At 39.7% G+C, this 18,127-nt stretch overlaps 1 protein-coding gene and 8 non-coding genes across 9 annotated transcripts in view; all 9 read right to left on the reverse strand.

Moving 5' to 3' along the window:
* Positions 1–10,463: 10,463 nt before the first annotated feature.
* The window catches only part of opn8c (opsin 8, group member c), a 123,379-nt gene continuing 115,715 nt past the window's right edge, over positions 10,464–18,127 (reverse strand). Inside the window, exon 4 of the mRNA XM_056262677.1 lies at positions 10,464–11,128. Coding sequence (XP_056118652.1) covers positions 10,667–11,128 — 462 coding nt within the window. The 3' untranslated portion in view covers positions 10,464–10,666. The remainder of the gene's footprint in view (positions 11,129–18,127) is intronic.
* On the reverse strand, positions 14,345–14,456 carry trnal-caa (transfer RNA leucine (anticodon CAA)). Its single transcript has 2 exons — positions 14,419–14,456; positions 14,345–14,390 (listed from the first exon to the last, which is right to left on the reverse strand). It is a non-coding gene; the product is annotated as a tRNA-Leu (tRNA).
* Positions 14,803–14,914, reverse strand: trnal-caa (transfer RNA leucine (anticodon CAA)). The gene is made up of 2 exons: positions 14,877–14,914; positions 14,803–14,848 (listed from the first exon to the last, which is right to left on the reverse strand). It is a non-coding gene; the product is annotated as a tRNA-Leu (tRNA).
* trnal-caa (transfer RNA leucine (anticodon CAA)) lies at positions 15,685–15,796 on the reverse strand. The gene is made up of 2 exons: positions 15,759–15,796; positions 15,685–15,730 (listed from the first exon to the last, which is right to left on the reverse strand). It is a non-coding gene; the product is annotated as a tRNA-Leu (tRNA).
* Positions 16,374–16,485, reverse strand: trnal-caa (transfer RNA leucine (anticodon CAA)). The gene is made up of 2 exons: positions 16,448–16,485; positions 16,374–16,419 (listed from the first exon to the last, which is right to left on the reverse strand). It is a non-coding gene; the product is annotated as a tRNA-Leu (tRNA).
* trnal-caa (transfer RNA leucine (anticodon CAA)) lies at positions 16,604–16,715 on the reverse strand. The gene is made up of 2 exons: positions 16,678–16,715; positions 16,604–16,649 (listed from the first exon to the last, which is right to left on the reverse strand). It is a non-coding gene; the product is annotated as a tRNA-Leu (tRNA).
* Positions 17,060–17,171, reverse strand: trnal-caa (transfer RNA leucine (anticodon CAA)). Its single transcript has 2 exons — positions 17,134–17,171; positions 17,060–17,105 (listed from the first exon to the last, which is right to left on the reverse strand). It is a non-coding gene; the product is annotated as a tRNA-Leu (tRNA).
* On the reverse strand, positions 17,299–17,410 carry trnal-caa (transfer RNA leucine (anticodon CAA)). Its single transcript has 2 exons — positions 17,373–17,410; positions 17,299–17,344 (listed from the first exon to the last, which is right to left on the reverse strand). It is a non-coding gene; the product is annotated as a tRNA-Leu (tRNA).
* trnal-caa (transfer RNA leucine (anticodon CAA)) lies at positions 17,525–17,636 on the reverse strand. The gene is made up of 2 exons: positions 17,599–17,636; positions 17,525–17,570 (listed from the first exon to the last, which is right to left on the reverse strand). It is a non-coding gene; the product is annotated as a tRNA-Leu (tRNA).

An 18,127-nucleotide genomic window follows, 5' to 3' on the forward strand; every position in this document is an offset into this window, starting at 1 on the left:
AGCCATAGAGGCAGTGAGTACATGTGCAAAACAATCTTTATTTTGCAGTTCTGTTTGGTGACACTAGAATTATAGCACAGAAATTAAACACTTCAAAGGATGTGCACCAAAGACATTGTTGGGACATCGAAATTTCGGTAACACCTATTACAATAACGGTACACGAATAATCATGTACTAATACCTGCATTAATAATTACTTTACTATGAACTAATGATGAGTTAAGACATGTACTAATGAAGAACTAACTACGACATGAGTCATATGAATTCCTGCATAAATATACCATCTTAACGACACGTTAGTACATGCTTGTTAATTAATGTATTAATTAACACTTTGGGATAAACTAAATCAAACATGCTCTAGATCAGCCTTTCTCAAACTTTTTTCAGTCAGGGCACCTTTCAAAAGTGCATAAAATCTCAAGGCACCCCAGTGTAAAATATAATTTAAAAACACTGCATAACCCAAATGTAAATGCAAATGTCCTGTTTATTTAGACAGAACAGTAATGAACAGAGCATAATACGAACTGTAAATAACAATAACAATAATAATAACAATTTTATAGCACCTTTTGGTATATTGTGGTCAATAAAAAAAATTATTTGCTTATAATTAACATGACAATGTGTACAAAACTAAAGTGGCCTAAATTCACATTTATTTTTACGTTTCTGTCAGTCTGAGGTGTTGTTGCTATAACGCGTTGCTATGGGTTGCCGCTGCGTCACTTGCGTCAAGTTGTGTGTGTGTCTTGCTTCGGTCTTGACTCTTGTGAGACGGATTTTTATGGTTAATTTTATATATTTTTTATATTTATTTATATTTATATTTTTATATTTTCTGCACTATAAGGCGCACTTAAAAGCCTTTAATTTTCTCAAAAAACGACAGTGCCCCTTATGATCCGGAGCGCCTTATACATGGATGGTGAACACACGTTCACCAAGACGGGGAGACAGCGCCGGGCGACTTACGCCACTATCTGCCAATGGATCGTGGATGCCTGGGCTGATATATCAGTCTTAACTGTGATCCGAGCTTTCACGAAGGCAGGAATAATCTCTTTATCCTGTTTTCGGTCGAAGTCCACAGTAGTTGATTGTCGAGTTCGCGCGCGCGATCAAACCTCCTCCGTGTGTTCAACATCTGATTCGGATGAACTATCCATTTGCGCTGATATTCTCAGAACACCACACAGCACCGTCATCGGCTGAAAGTCTGAGTCTCCACTGTTGCTTAGTTACCAATGATCGCGCGCGCGCACTCGACAATCGCCTACTGTGGACTTCGACCGAAACAGGAAGAAAATACGGGTATGTGAGCTGGCTGAATAAACATCATTTTTATTCATATCTTTCACATTTACTGCAGTCAGATTCACCGTGTTCACTCACATGGCTGTGCACTTGTAATGACACATTAAGGTTGTTAAGAGGCTAAAAGCAGGTTTAAAACTTGCCCCGTTTAAGTCAACAGGGTGCAAATTTTAAAAAGAGGATAACACGGTGTAGGCAACATCGTTTTTTTTACCGTATATATTTTCGTATATATTTATCTAAAATGAATTTACAATTTTATTAATACGTTCATATGTTTAAAAAGAAGAAGAATGTATTTATGTAAATATATTTATATATGAAATGTCAGATTATTTTTTGATTTTTTTTTTTTAGCCTACGTAATTTTTTGGCGGCACCCCTGACACAGTCAGGGGGCACCCCAGTGTGTCGCGGCACCCACTTTGAGAAAGGCTGCTCTAGATTGGAAGAAAGATGTTTTAAAAGGGCACAATGTAAAACTGTTCATAAATTTGCCACCAGCAACTGTCACAAACATCATTGAATGACACTAGATGTCTTGCAATATTTACATTTAACCTTACTCATTGAACACACAATGATGCATTCATCATTAAAAACAATTTAATCTCATTCCGTTTTAAGTGATTCCACTGCTGCCATCAAGAGTGAAATACCTACATTAACATACTGTATCCATTAAACAGATGCAATTTTCTAAATTAAAATCAGTGTTAACACAGATGATGATTATTTCTGTGGTTATTTTGTGGATTGGTTTACTGTCTTTATATCATAATGCAGTCGGATGTTAGTCTTGTTTTCTTGCTCTTCTTTGGGGCCACTATTGCCCCTTCCAAATGTGTCCACTTTCCTTCTACCGTTCAGTTCCTTCTCCATCCAAATTCGGGCACAGCACCTCTGCTCTTCCACTTCTTTACAAACCACCGAAAAGCACCAAAGATATCTGATTTTGAAGAGCTGAATATGTATAGAACATGTGTAATTGATAACATTTTAGTTAGTAATAATGTGCCCCCCCAAGTAAAGTCATGACATTATGATACATTAACAAGTCATGAATTCTTGTTACTTTATAAGTAATTAATGATGAGTTAGTAATGATGTGCCCCCTCAAGTAAGGGGGTTTTCACACTGGCAGTTTAGTTCGGAACGGGGCACGGTTCGCATGAAAAATCGCTAATGTGAACGCTGTCAAGGGACCCGGGTAAGCACTGGGGTACAGAACCCGACACTACCTGGAGGAGGTGGTCTGAGTTCGGTTGCTCCCGAACCGTGCCGCGGTTCGCGTGAATGTGAAAGCAGCACGGACTCGGGTGCGCACTTGTTCAGGAAGTAAAGTGACCTGCGCATGCGTTTTAGCTTATTGTGATGTATTCAGTTAAATAAAACACTTGTAAGGGATGATAGTGTTGGTGATTTACCTTGGATACGAGCGAGTGTGAGCCTGCAGTGTATTCGTGCATTGCGCGTGAAATCAGGGCACCAAATTTGGAAATCCACTGTCTCCTCAAAAGAGTCCGTTTGCAAGCAGCAGAAGGCCACCTTATGTGAAACACGCACAGTAAACCTGTATTGTTCACTCAACTGCGCATAATAGCAGCGAATTAATAAAAAACACAATATTGACCCATGTTCAGTATTCTATCATGCGCCGTGCACGTTTGCGATGACGTAATATGCACGCAAACGCACCAGGGTTCGATAGAATCAAGTTGAGTGTGAAACCAGACCAACGCTGCAGGGGGGCGCCGGGAAGAAACGCGCTCGGACCGCAGCAAATGAGCCCAGTGTAAAAGCCCCCTAAAGTCATGACATGATGCATTAACAAGCCATTAGTTGATGTTAGTGTATCGTTAGTTAATAATGAATTAATTATGATGTGCCTCCTCAAGTAAAGTCATGACACAATGATGCACTTACAAATCATTACCTAAAATATGAATAAACATATACAATAAGAGTGCCATCCTTATTCCTTTAAACCCATGGTACAAAAAAAAAAATATATAAAAATGATGTGTAGTTCTTTTATTTTTATTTATACAATTAAACATAATGGACTTAAAAGAAAGTCTAAACATACCTGTAAAGACACACATAAGATACGTTTACATGTAAAATAGGGAACAAGCTATAAGCTAATGCTAATTGAAGCATATATATTTAAACAACAGAAAATAGTTAATTATTGTGCATAACGCACGACCTGATTCTGCGTACATGACCTCCTGAAACCTCCCAAATCCAACATACATGCACACGTCTTTAATTAGTAATTATGTTAACCAAAAAAGTCAACATTTATGAGATTAAAATGCCAGCATTACCCTTTCTATGTCTTCTGTCTATGGCAGCCTTTCTCAAACTTTTTTCAGTCAGGGCACCTTTCAAAAGTGCATAAAATCTCAAGGCACCCCAGTGTAAAATATAATTTAAAAACACTGCATAACCCAAATGTAAATGCAAATGTCCTGTTTATTTAGACAGAACAGTAATGAACAGAGCATAATACGAACTGTAAATAACAATAACAATAATAATAACAATTTTATAGCACCTTTTGGTATATTGTGGTCAATAAAAAAAATTATTTGCTTATAATTAACATGACAATGTGTACAAAACTAAAGTGGCCTAAATTCACATTTATTTTTACGTTTCTGTCAGTCTGAGGTGTTGTTGCTATAACGCGTTGCTATGGGTTGCCGCTGCGTCACTTGCGTCAAGTTGTGTGTGTGTCTTGCTTCGGTCTTGACTCTTGTGAGACGGATTTTTATGGTTAATTTTATATATTTTTTATATTTATTTATATTTATATTTTTATATTTTCTGCACTATAAGGCGCACTTAAAAGCCTTTAATTTTCTCAAAAAACGACAGTGCCCCTTATGATCCGGAGCGCCTTATACATGGATGGTGAACACACGTTCACCAAGACGGGGAGACAGCGCCGGGCGACTTAAGCCACTATCTGCCAATGGATCGTGGATGCCTGGGCTGATATATCAGTCTTAACTGTGATCCGAGCTTTCACGAAGGCAGGAATAATCTCTTTATCCTGTTTTCGGTCGAAGTCCACAGTAGTTGATTGTCGAGTTCGCGCGCGCGATCAAACCTCCTCCGTGTGTTCAACATCTGATTCGGATGAACTATCCATTTGAGCTGATATTCTCAGAACACCACACAGCACCGTCATCGGCTGAAAGTCTGAGTCTCCACTGTTGCTTAGTTACCAATGATCGCGCGCGCGCACTCGACAATCGCCTACTGTGGACTTCGACCGAAACAGGAAGAAAATACGGGTATGTGAGCTGGCTGAATAAACATCATTTTTATTCATATCTTTCACATTTACTGCAGTCAGATTCACCGTGTTCACTCACATGGCTGTGCACTTGTAATGACACATTAAGGTTGTTAAGAGGCTAAAAGCAGGTTTAAAACTTGCCCCGTTTAAGTCAACAGGGTGCAAATTTTAAAAAGAGGATAACACGGTGTAGGCAACATCGTTTTTTTTACCGTATATATTTTCGGATATATTTATCTAAAATGAATTTACAATTTTATTAATACGTTCATATGTTTAAAAAGAAGAAGAATGTATTTATGTAAATATATTTATATATGAAATGTCAGATTATTTTTTGATTTTTTTTTTTTAGCCTACGTAATTTTTTGGCGGCACCCCTGACACAGTCAGGGGGCACCCCAGTGTGTCGCGGCACCCACTTTGAGAAAGGCTGGTCTATGGCATTACCAGAGAATGTCTAATATGAACAAGTAAGAAATGTTGATAATGTCATGCAGGAAAATATGTATAACCTATGAAGTGGGTGGATTGGAATCCATTGCTGCTTCAATGAATATGTAATGAATGAGAGGTATTAATCAATATTTTTCCTTCTAAATATCAAATGAGTTGAATGACTTCTCTAGGCTTGTGAGATTTTACTTTGTTATAGAAGTTACCAGTGTGATTACTGAAATGTTCTTTTCATGTATTCTTTAATGTCTATATTTGATATCTGAATGCAGTAACAGTGCTTGCTCATTTAGCCCGGCTTCCAGAAATGAAATAGGGACTTGTTTTGTGTTTGAGAAAGGTATTCAAAGTGTTAAAACATAAAGGGGTCATTAAAGCCAATAGTTTAAGGGACAATTTCTTTGTTAAAGCTTTACTTTCCAGTTAGACTAAAGTCTAGACTAAATGTTTAGTCTAAACATTCTTCATTAATGGTGAGGCAATACCAACAGTTTCTGAGAAGCCAGTGAAGAGTCTTGGGATATGGTACGATGGGGATCTAAAGGACACAGTTCGAGTGGGAGAAGTTAGACGACAAGCAGCGGAAGGGTTGAAGAGCATAAACAGCTGTGCTCTACCAGGAAAACTAAAACTCTGGTGCTTTCAGTTCTGTCTACTGCCGAGGTTGCTGTGGCCACTGACTGTGTACGAGGTTTCTTTGACAACAGTGGATAAGCTGGAAGCGTTAATAAGTTCATACATTAGGAAATGGTTGGGAGTTCCAGTGGGACTTTATAGTAAAGGAATATTGCAGCTGCCAGTCTCTGCTTTAACCGAGGAGTTTAAGTGCGCCAAGGTCAGACTGGAAATGACCTTAGTAGAGTCACGTGACAAATGTGTAAGGGAGGCGGCACCTGTGTTAAAAACTGGTAGAAAGTGGTCAGCAAAGAAATTTGTGGTAGAGGCAAAGGCTGCCCTTCAAATTGGCGATATCGTGGGACAGGTACAGCATGGAAGAGGAGGTTTTGGGCTCAGTTTAGCTACAAGGCAGGCCCAGCTCAAAGGAGGAAGCTGGTAGTCAACGAGGTGCGAAAGCAGGAGGAGAGGATGAGGTGTATAAAGGCCATTTCCCAGGCCAAGCAGGGAGAGTGGATGAGGTGGGAGAGTGTGGAACAACGCAAGATGGGCTGGCAAGACCTTTGGTCAATGGAAGAGAGTAGGATCAGTTTCCTTATCAGGTCAACATTTGATGTTCTCCCATCACCACAGAACCTAAACCTCTGGGTAGGAGAGGATCCCTCTTGTCCTTTGTGTTCATCACCTGCCACATTAAGGCACATTTTGACAGGATGTAAGGTGGCTCTTAGCCAAGGTCAGTTTACTTGGCGCCATGACCAAGTACTGCGATGTTTGGCTTTAGAATTGGAAGGCAAGCGTAACATGACCAATAAGTTGCCGCCTGTTCTAGCAAAACATTACACGCAGAAGACAATATTTCTCCGCCCAGGCGAGCAACCACCAAGAAAAGCTGTTAATACCAATTCTCGCCCAGGACAACTGGAAGCTGCTAGGGACTGGAAAATGCTGGCTGATATTGATCAACGGCTTATTTTTCCACCTGAGATTGCCACCACTAACCTCCGACTAGATATCGTTTTGTGGTCTCGATCAGCACGCATTGTTCAACTGATAGAGTTAACAGTGCCATGGGAGGATGCGGTAGATGAGGCAAATGAGAGGAAGAAACTGCGGTATGCTCATCTGGCCACTGAAGCAGAACAGCGAGGATGGAGAGTCCAGGTTTATCCAGTGGAAGTGGGTTGTCGAGGATTTGTGGCACACTCTACAACCCGGTTCCTCAGAGACGTCGGATTCAGTGGCCAAGAGTTGCGTCGCACAGTAAAGAACTTATCTGAAGCAGCAGAGAGGAGCAGCAACTGGCTGTGGTTGAGACGGAAAGATTCTGGCTGGCTGTGTACAGGCCGCCACGCTACGGTTTCGTAGAATTCTTGAAAAACTCGAAGAGTCTGTTGGTTTATTTGTATAGTTTGCATAGTAATTACAGTTATTACGTTCCTGTGTATATTGCGTGAATGAGGGGTGGTGTTTGGGCAGATATTGTGTTTTGTGGTAGGTAGTATGCCATACACTACAGAACCGTTGCCACTGAACCTAGTTTAACGAAGACAGTGGGGCTCGACTGCCTTAGTCAAACGGGTTGGCGCGTATGGTTGGGTTGCGGAGAGATTGTGAGATTGTGAGGGATGTAGAGGTCAGTAAGCTGGGCTGAGTTGAGAGGGGGACGGAGGGGGGTGACTCTGGGACGCCAGAGTCACTGTCGAGCCCTCTTGTGATGTCGTGGGCTAGTTGACGAAACACTGAGGACGGAAGGTGCCCACTTGAAGACCCTAGAGATGTCCCCTACTCGGCTCAATCCAGACGGTTGTCGTGCTGGTCCACTGGAGAGACCACACTGTAGTTGCAGCCGTTGTGTGTGCTGACGCGCCAAGTACACTGCAGCCGTTAACGCCGGACAGAAGGAGATTCACGTCACCATATGGAAGGAAGCGTAAATGGATGGAGGAGCATAGGTTACTGTAAAGCTATGTCTTAGTTTGTGCTTATCTTGGCGAAAGCCGAGTACAAATCAGCATGAAGTTTTAACATCTACTCTCGTGTAATGGAAATCTAGCTCTCCTTGAGAGAAAGAACGCATTATCTTGATGTTTTGAGAGGACTCTCCTGTTTATAGTAAGAGCCTGGTCAAATCCAACCTTGGAAAAGCTGTGTGTTGGTGTATGTGTTAGTCTTTTTGGTTACAGGTTAAGGAACCACTGGCATTATTGGAGATTGACTGAGTTGTTGTTTGGGACAGGCTGACGCCCAGCAACCCAAATCTGCGACCTGGACGGTCACGACGTGCCTAACGTCAGGGTCCGAGTGTCAGCTGCATAATCCATGGAGATATGCTTCCGTCTATCTGTATGTGTGTGGAAAATTACTATGTTTATCTATTTCTTAGCCAATGAGAATCATTCAACCTGTAAGCAATGACGTAGCTTAGACCTTGCAAATGGTATAATTGCTGTGATCTTTGTAACTGTAAAGGGGCGGCCTACGAACTCCTGTGTGAGTCTTGAAGCTGACTTCTTCTGATGAAACGGCAAACTATCTTCAGTAAAACTTTTCTTTAATTTATTATAATTCTGACTCCGGGTCTTCATTCATCATATCTGGTTCTGGGTCTTTAACTGTTTACCCCTAACAACTATTACATAAGCTTCTCCAGTCAAAAATGCATTATCAATGACTGTATGTACAGTTTGCATGAAAATGCACCTAAATTATAGAATGTTAAGAGAAATGAAGGTTGAGCTTCCTCTATGAAGAATTTTTGAAATGGCATGTCTATTTTGTCTCGGCGGAGCTGAGATGAGAACAATCGGAACACGGCCGTATTCTCAGCTGCTTAATCTCGTTGTCAGTCGACCATGATCGCGCACCGCTCGCGCATGCGCATCTAGGTGACACGGATAAATATATGCAGCAATATATAATGAATGTTCCTGGGAGGTCCGTAGTTGCGCGGGATGTGGAAGCGCGCAAAAGTTCCAGAAATGTACAAAAAGTGCCCTGGCCTTGAATGACAAGGTAAGGAAAATAAGACTAAATCAAAATTAAATAACCAAGACTAGGTTGACCATGTGATTTTTCTCAGGAGATGTTTTGAGCATTTTACTTCAGACACCGGATTATCAACAAACCTCCAAGAGAACTGCTAGCTGGCCACTCAAAATAAATACCCCCAGACCCCGCTAGGGAGAGCCCCACATAATAAATCCCAATTTAAACCCTGCCCATGAGTATGTACGCACATGTGCATGCAGTGGTGTACAGTGTTTGAGTAAATGTAATTAGTTACTATATACTTAAGTAACTTTTTGGCTACTTTGTAATTTTACTGTGTATCAAAGATATGAGCAAACTGCTTCAAAGCGCATCCATCCCTGTTTAAAGTGCTCCACACGGCTCTGGGGGGTTAATAAAGGCCTTCTGAAGTGAAGTGATGCATTAGTGTATGAAAACTTTATCGACTAAAATAACTAGCTTCAGGCAAACGGCTGTACGCATCGATTTAAGGCGAAAGACTAACCCTTGAACTTACGCACAGCGCAATGACGAACGCGGTTGCCCAGCCCTGTTTGTTTCAACCGCGAGAGGCGTCAAAGCTTACGCTATTCCTACATACTACGTCATACATCGTCAATTGTTACTCTTTTGGCGTAAGTCGACTTGTGTATGGCGTACGTCTGTCGGAAGCTAGTTATTTTAGTTGACAAAGTTTTAAAAATGAATATTTTTCTTATACGAACGCATCGCTTCACTTCAGAAGACCTTTATTAATCCCCCCAGAGCCGCGTGGATTACTTTTATCAGGGATTGATGTGCTTTGATGGACTTCCAAAAGCAAAAACCCATTCACTCCCATTATGAAGCTTGAAAGAAGGAGGGTATTTTTTTAATACAACTCCGATTGTATTCGTATGAAAGAAGAATGTCATATACACCTAGGATGGCTTCAGGGTGAGTAAATCATGGGCTAATTTTAATTTTTTGGTAAATCCCTTTAAATGCCCTAATTGAACTAAGGCCTTGTAACTTGTAATGGAGTCATTTTCACTAGGTATCTGTACTTTTACTCAAGTATGGGTTTCAGATACTCTTTACACCTATGTGTGTTTGCACAGGCTTTTTTTTTAATTAGATTTTAACGTAGAGATTGCCTACTTGTCTAACGATAGGTAGCACTATAATGAAAAAAGTATACACTTTAATACACCATCAGAAGATACAACACCTTTTCCAGAAAGCAATTGAAACAGTTATTGGAACGGCAAATCCTTAAAAAATAATAATGACTACATAAATATGATGCATTTATGCTTGTAGCCCCTTAAAGTTGCAAATATTCATCTATTTGTCCAAACTGCTTGTCCTCTGTAGGGCCACTGGAGCCTATTCCAGCATCTCAGGTCATATGCAGAGAAATACCCTGAATGGATGCAACAAAGGGAAAACACACAAACTACATACAGAAAGGCCAACTGGCTCAGCCAGGACTCAAACTGGGGGCCTTATTGCTGTGATTCGACAATGCTACCTACATAGTCATCAAATATTTTCTCCTTACAAAAACTTTGGTAAAAGGGTTAAATGGTTTAGCTTGATTGATGCAGTAAACAATACAATAAATGTAAAAAAAAAGAAGAAAATGAGTAAAATTAAACAATTATTGTAGGACAACAAATATCAATATTACTTACATATGCCATGCGTAAAACAGATTTTGCAACATTAACATTTATACCAGTACGACATTACACTTTGTTCAAACAATACATAAACAGCAATAAAATACAGTATGTAATGTATACATGTGGCAGGATCATACTTTGGCAATCACATTCATTAGAATTTAAAGGTCTTTTGTGGTCTTAAAATTACCGTTTTTAAGATAACTCAGACACTCAATGCACAATAAGCTGTGTATTGCAAAATATAAAGGTTCAGAGAAATTAAACACTTTAAATCTTAGGTTGAGGTTGGTAAGAACTGACAATCAACCCTCTGCTCACCATTGGTTTGTGTCAGCTGTATGTTGGAGACCCAGCAGACCATGTGACTATATAGACCTGTGTTTTTTTCACTCTTGCCTTCATGTAGGATAGGACCTCTTCCAACATTTGCCACAACCTGCTCCTGTAGTTGGATCTGCATGGGATGAACACCATTGCCTGTGTACACTCCAACACGGTTGTGGGCAAGTCCAGGAAACATAGAGAATAGAAGGCTTCGCAGCTCCTGTCGAAAAGCTTTGTTGAAGTAAAAGTAAATAAAGGGGTTGTAGATATGGGAGCTTTTAGCAAAAAGCGCAGGAAAGACGAATGCTTCTGGTGCCATATACCAAGCGTCTTTGTGGAAGATAAACAGGAAGGAAACAATGGTGTAGGGAGCCCAGGCAAGGACAAAGCCCAAGCTTATGCAGAAAAACATCTGTTGAATACAAAGAAAAAAAGTTTAACAACAACAACAAAATTGATGTGCTGTGAAAAGTATTTATTAGGGCATTTCAAGGCCCAGTATTATGGCAGACCTCTTTCTGACTGCAATAGTGGAGAAAGGTTTGCTACATCTTGATTGGATCTCAGTGGACTAACACAAACAAACGTCCAGTGGCATTAGATAAGAATGCTAGTGTCAGGGTCATGTTTGGCTTTATTGTGTTTTCATTAATGCCTGTGTTTCCTGTCAGTTTAGTTCCTGTCCCCTTAGTTACTGATTCCTCCTGATTAGTCCCAGTACCACTTCTGATATATACTCCCAGTTTGGTTCTGTTTGCTGTTGGTTATCATCATTATTTAGTGTGTGCTCTTTTCTCCTGAGATACTCCAAGTGGATACCTTTTGTCATTAAAACTGTTTATTTATTTTCTGAGTAATTTGCATTTGGATTACAAAAATACTTTGCGACAGCTTAGACAACTGCCAGACACCTCATTGAAAACAAGAAGACTTCTAGTTCCAAGCCCGCAAAGGACTTCCCAATAGTCGCCCTTCTGGGTGATCATGGTTTCACCATATGTTACTGAATCAATATTCCAATCCACCAATCAGATTTGAGGGACAAGTTTACAGTTTATGTCAAGTTTAGGCTTATAACCAGGGTTAGGTGCTTCTACATTAGTGTTATTCACCTATCATTTCCCTCTGATCTTAGGGAAAACTTATGGGTTAGGGATGGGGTTAGGATTAAATTTCGGACAGGAATGTTGTTCCAGGATCAATAAAATATGTTGACCCAGGAACATGTTGCACTTGGCAAATCGTGGTTTCTGTCATTCATCCATCCATCTCAAAAATAATTCCCATAGGTTTGGTCTGGGAACACCATAAACCTTTAAATGCATGAACGTTTCGCCAATCATTATTAAATATTAGGGTCGTTAGAGACCCAGATCTATATCTAACACGGATGGATCTCTTTAAGCAGAGGTTTTATACCATCATCACTGTCCTCGTGAGCTCATTACTGAGCTCATTACATTCAGTATATTGCTCATATTCTCCCTCTCAACCATAATCCATTTCAAGTTTTGCTGATGATACTTCCTATTCTTTTTTTTTCCCGCCTGCAGTAACTATGAGTGAAACGTCACTTCATCACTGTGTATCAGACATTGCCACCGTGAACAATAAAGGTGAATTGCACTTATTCGGTCATCAAAGATTCAATTATTGTTGTTTAGAAAAAATATACGTACACTGTCACACACCACAGGTCATTAGTGACCCCATACAATTTTTTTCAAAAAATAAATGGGAAAAGGAGGAATTGTTTTATATTTTTATTATTGTTTTCTTGTTTATTGTTTTCTGACAGCCCACAGGTACCTGTTAGTTATCGCGTTATATTTTTCTGTTGATATGAAAAATCGGGTAATTTTAGCAAAATAGCGTGTGAATTATGTATATGATGTATATTATTACAGTGTTACGATGTAATATAACTATGCCTTTCTCCACTGGCGTTCTAAGTTGTTCAAAGTGTTTCTAGGATTTTTAGGAGGCCGCTGTCTTACTCTGAGACATGGAACTGGAACATGGTTTGTGTAACAATAACACATTATTAGCTGTTTGAAGATATGTGTCAGAAGAGGGAAATGAACCCATGCCTCCATTCAGAGACCAGAATCCTCAACATCTGATAAGGTTAATACACCTTGAGTCTGGCGCCTTAGACCACTTGGCCATTCATACTGTACACTTACAAAGAACTTTGAGAAACTCAGTCATTTCACTGTCCATAGTGGAAAAAATAATATAAGATTTATATGGAGCTAAAAGTCTCAATAAATATAAATGCACACACTACACACACAGGATTCATACATGCACACACATGATTCATAAATACACACACAGAATACACAAATGCACACCCAAAATTTAAAAAGCACAGAATATTCACAAATGCATACAAAATTCATAAATGCACACAAAATTCATAAATGCACACACAATTCAGAAATGCAAACAAAATTTACAAATGCACACAAGATTCAGAAATGCACAGGACACGATTCAGAAATGTATTTCTGATGCACACACAAATATATCTTGATTTACAAACTGCTTGCGATCTGTGAACTTCACGGCATTTGTGTGTGAATTTTGAGACTCCCCTGACTTGGCTCGACACACAAATGCCTTTTTTTAAACAGGTAATGATCTGCAACCAATCAGATTTCTCCCTTGTTTTATCCAATCACAAGAACGCACCCCACGTGGGGGATTGTTTCCTTATAAGCCAATCACATGAATGCGTTCACACAGCGCTATATGCAAAGAGACAGAGGCTGCTTCTCAATTCTTATTTTCTGCATCCTCGCTTCCTTTCCTCGCGTCTGAGCTCCACCCCCCGCAGGATGCGAGGGAAGGCTGTAAGGAAAGAAAATGAGGACAGAGGAATGCTTGATCACTCGAGTGTCACTTCACTGCGTCATCAGCTGCGCTCAAAGGATCTGCCCTTATGTTGTTGAAGTTTGGTTATTTAAGAAATTAGTAATAAATAATAATAAAGCAAGATACCCTGTTGAAATATGTGAGATGTGTCTTTTATATAAACTGCAAACAAAGGTAAAGTATAAATTAAAATGATTGTGACCGACGTGAAGGGGGAGGAGAATTTATACGTGCGTCACGTTTAGTCGATAAAACACTTCCGCAAAGCATACAACTGTGCATCCTCGCTCATAGCTCCTCTGGAAGCCTCCTCACTCCTCGATCCTCGCGGTGCAATTAGAGAATTGAGATGTCCTTCAAGATGGCTGAGCTCGATCGGTTTCCGGGTCATAGGATCGAGGAGACAAGGAGGGATATTGAGAAGCACCCAGAGAGTATTTAGGCCACGCCCCCACCGGACTTTTTTAGCTCCATAGATTTATTACGTTTACATAATTTCAAGATCTCATTACAAAGGCTATTTTTGAGATTAAGATTTGAACCGACGCCTCTGTTTGGACACCAGAATTCTCAACAACTGATAAGGTTGATACTCCTTTAGTCTGGCACCTTAGACCACTCGGCCATCCTGACACTTAAGTGTCTTTGTTAAGCTCAGTCATATCACTGTCCATGGTTAAATACATACAAATATAATATAAGAAGTATTGCCTTTGCATTATTTCAAGTTCTCATTACAAAAGCTCTTTGTCAGAAGTGGGATTTGAACCCACGCCTCCATTCGGAGAACAGAATTCTCCACAACTGAGAAGGTTGATATTCCTTGAGTCTGGCGCCTTAGACCACTCGGCCATTCTGACACTAAAATCTTACTTTGTAAAGGTCAGTCATATCACTGTCCATGGTTAAACACATACAAAAATAATAGAAGATTTATTGCCTTTACATTAATTCAAGTTCTCATTACAAAAGCTCTTTGTCAGAAGTGGGATTTGAACACACGCCTCCATTTGGAAACCAGAATTCTCAACAACTGAGAAGCTTGATATTCTTTGAGTCTGGCGCCTTAGACCGCTCGGCCATCCTGACACATACATCTAACTTTGTTAAGGTCAGTCATATCACTGTCCATGGTTAAATACATACACAAATAATATAAGATGTATTTCCTTTACATTAATTCAAGTTCTCATTACAAAAGATCTTTGTCAGAAGTGGGATTTGAACCCACGCCTCCGTTTGGAGACCAGAATTCTAAAGAACTGAGAAGGTTGATATTCCTTGAGTCTGACGCCTTAGACCACTCGGCCATCCTGACACAAACATCTTGTTTTGATTAGGTCAGTCATATCACTGTCCATGGTTAAATACATAAAATAATAATAGAAAATTTATTGCCTTTACATTAATTCAAGTTCTCATTACAAAAGCTCTTTCTCAGAAGTGGGATTTGAACCCACGCCTCCATTTGGAGACCAGAATTCTCCACAACTGAGAAGTTTGATATATCTTGAGTCTGGCGCCTTACACCAATCGGCCATCCTGACACATACATCTAACTTTGTTAAGGTCAGTCATATCACTGTCCATGGTTAAATACATACAAACATAATATAAGAAAGCTCTTTGTCAGAAGTGGGATTTGAACCAACGCTTCCATTTGGAGACCAGAATTCTCAACAACTGAGAAGGTTGATATCCCTTGAGTCTGGCGCCTTAGACCACTCGGCCATCCTGACACAAACATCTTATTTTGTTAAGTTCAGTCATATCACTGCAATGGTTAAATACATACAAAAATAATATAAGATGTATTTCCTTTACATTAATTCAAGTTCTCACTACAAAAGCTCTTTGTCAGAAGTGAGATTTGAACCAACGCTTCCATTCGGAGACCAGAATTCTCTACAACTGAGAAGGTTGACATTCCTTGAGTCTGGCGCCTTAGACCACTCGGCCATCCTGACATAAAAATCTGCTCTTGTTAAGTTCAGTCATATCACTGCAATGGTTAAATACATACAACAATAATATAAGATGTACTGTATTTCCTTTACATTAATTCAAGTTCTCACTACAAAAGCTCTTTGTCAGAAGTGGGATTTGAACCCACGCCTCCATTCGGAGACCAGAATTCTCAACAACTGAGAAGGTTGACATTCCTTGAGTCTGGCGCCTTAGACCACTCGGCCATCCTGACATAAAAATCTGCTTTTGTTAAGGTCAGTCATATCACTGTATATGGTTAAATACATAAAAAAATAATAGAAGATTTATTTCCTTTACATGAAGTCAAGTTCTCATTACAAAAGCTCTTTGTCAGAAGTGGGATTTGAACCCACGCCTCCATTCGGAGACCAGAATTCTCAACAACTGAGAAAGTTGATATTCCTTGAGTCTGGCGCCTTAGACCACTCGGACATCCTGAAACAAACATCGTATTTTGATTAGGTCAGTCATATCACTGTCCATGGTTAAATACATACAAAAATAATATAAGAATTATTGCCTTTACATGAATTCAAGTTCTCATTACAAAAGCTCTTTGTCAGAAGTGGGATTTGAAGCCAAGCCTCCATTCGGAGACCAGAATTCTCAACAACTGAGAAGGTTGATATTTCTTGAGTCTGGCGCCTTTGACCACTCGGCCATCCTGACACAAACATCTTATTTTGTTAAGGTCAGTCATATCACTGTCCATGGTTAAATACATACAAAAAAATAATAGAAGATTTATTTCCTTTACATGAATTCAAGTTCTCATTACAAAAGTTCTTTGTCAGAAGTGGGATTTGAACCCACGCCTCCATTTGGAGACCAGAATTCTCAACAACTGAGAAGGTTGATATTCCTTGAGTCTGGCGCCTTAGACCACTCGGCCATCCTGACACAAAAATCTTCTTTTGTTAAGGTCAGTCATATCACTGTCCATGGTTAAATACATTAAAAAATTAATAGAAGATTTATTGCCTTTACATTAATTCAAGTTCTCATTACAAAAGCTCTTTGTCAGAAGTGGGATTTGAACCTACGCCTCCATTTGGAGACCAAAATTCTCAACAACTGAGAAGGTTGATATTCCTTGAGTCTGGCGCCTTAGACCACTCGGCCATCCTGACACAAAAATCTTCTTTTGTTAAGGTCAGTCATATCACTGTCCATGGTTAAATACATAAAAATAATAATAGAAGATTTATTGCCTTTACATTAATTCAAGTTCTCATTACAAAAGCTCTTTGTCAGAAGTGGGATTTGAACCAACGCCTCCATTTGGAGACCAGAATTCTCAACAACTGAGAAGATTGATATTCCTTGAGTTTGGCACCTTAGACCACTCGGCCAACCTGACACTTAAGTATCTTTGTTAAGCTCAGTCATATCACTGCAATGGTTAAATACATACAAAAATAATATAAGATGTATCTCCTTTATATGAATTCAAGTTCTCATTACAAAAGCTCTTTGTCAGAAGTGGGATTTGAACCCACGCCTCCATTCGGAGACCAGAATTCTCAACAACTGAGAAGGATGATATTCCTTGAGTCTGGCGCCTTAGAAAACTCGGCCATCCTGACACGAAAATCTTCTTTTGTTAAGGTCAGTCATATCACTGTCCATGGTTAAATACATACATACATAAAAAATAAAAAAAAACGATTTATTGCCTTTACATTAACTCAAGTTCTCATTACAAAAGCTCTTTGTCAGAAGTGGGATTTGAACCCACGCCTCCATTTGGAGACCAGAACTCTCAACAACTGAGAAGGTTGATACTCCTTGAGTCTGGCGCCTTAGACCACTCGGCCATCCTGACACTTAAGTATCTTTGTTAAGCTCAGTCATATCACTGTAATGGTTAAATACATACAAATATAATATAAGATGTATTTCCTTTACATTAATTCAAGTTCTCACTACAAAAGCTCTTTGTCAGAAGTGGGATTTGAACCCACGCCTCCATTCGGAGACCAGAATTCTCAACAACTGAGAAGGTTGATATTCCTTGAGTCTGGCGCCTTAGACCACTCGGCCATCCTGACACATACTTCTAACTTTGTTAAGGTCAGTCATATCACTGTCCATGGTTAAAAAAATATGTAGCACCTCTAACCTGAATTAGAATGATAGCTATATATATCAATTACCTAGGCTCTGAGCAGTAATTGACAAGACTCACAAGGAGACTTACCTTTTTTTTAAACAAAACAGCTGGCAGGTTTATTACACAATCATTGTGCAACACACTATTCACATAGTTATTTTCTCTTACATTAGAAAATATAAATATACTGAGTGTTTGGTTGAAACTGTCTAAAAGGTTTTGAGCAAATGAGATGAGGGGTTTTCCCAACTGTGGGTAATGGAATCGGCCCGGTGCTCGCCTTGACCTTTCAGATCGACGTACAGACGCGTCTTCCACAACATCTCCAAGTACTTCCTCATCTCGTTGATCACAACCGTCAGGGATTTCAATGTCAGTTTTCCGTACTCCTCTTTTATTATTTCCATCTTCTGGATCACCAGAATCCAA

Source organism: Rhinichthys klamathensis, unplaced genomic scaffold (assembly GCF_029890125.1).
Source record: "Rhinichthys klamathensis goyatoka isolate OS25496 unplaced genomic scaffold, OSU_Roscu_1.1 h1tg000196l_1, whole genome shotgun sequence".
In the NCBI taxonomy this organism is placed as follows: domain Eukaryota; kingdom Metazoa; phylum Chordata; class Actinopteri; order Cypriniformes; family Leuciscidae; genus Rhinichthys; species Rhinichthys klamathensis.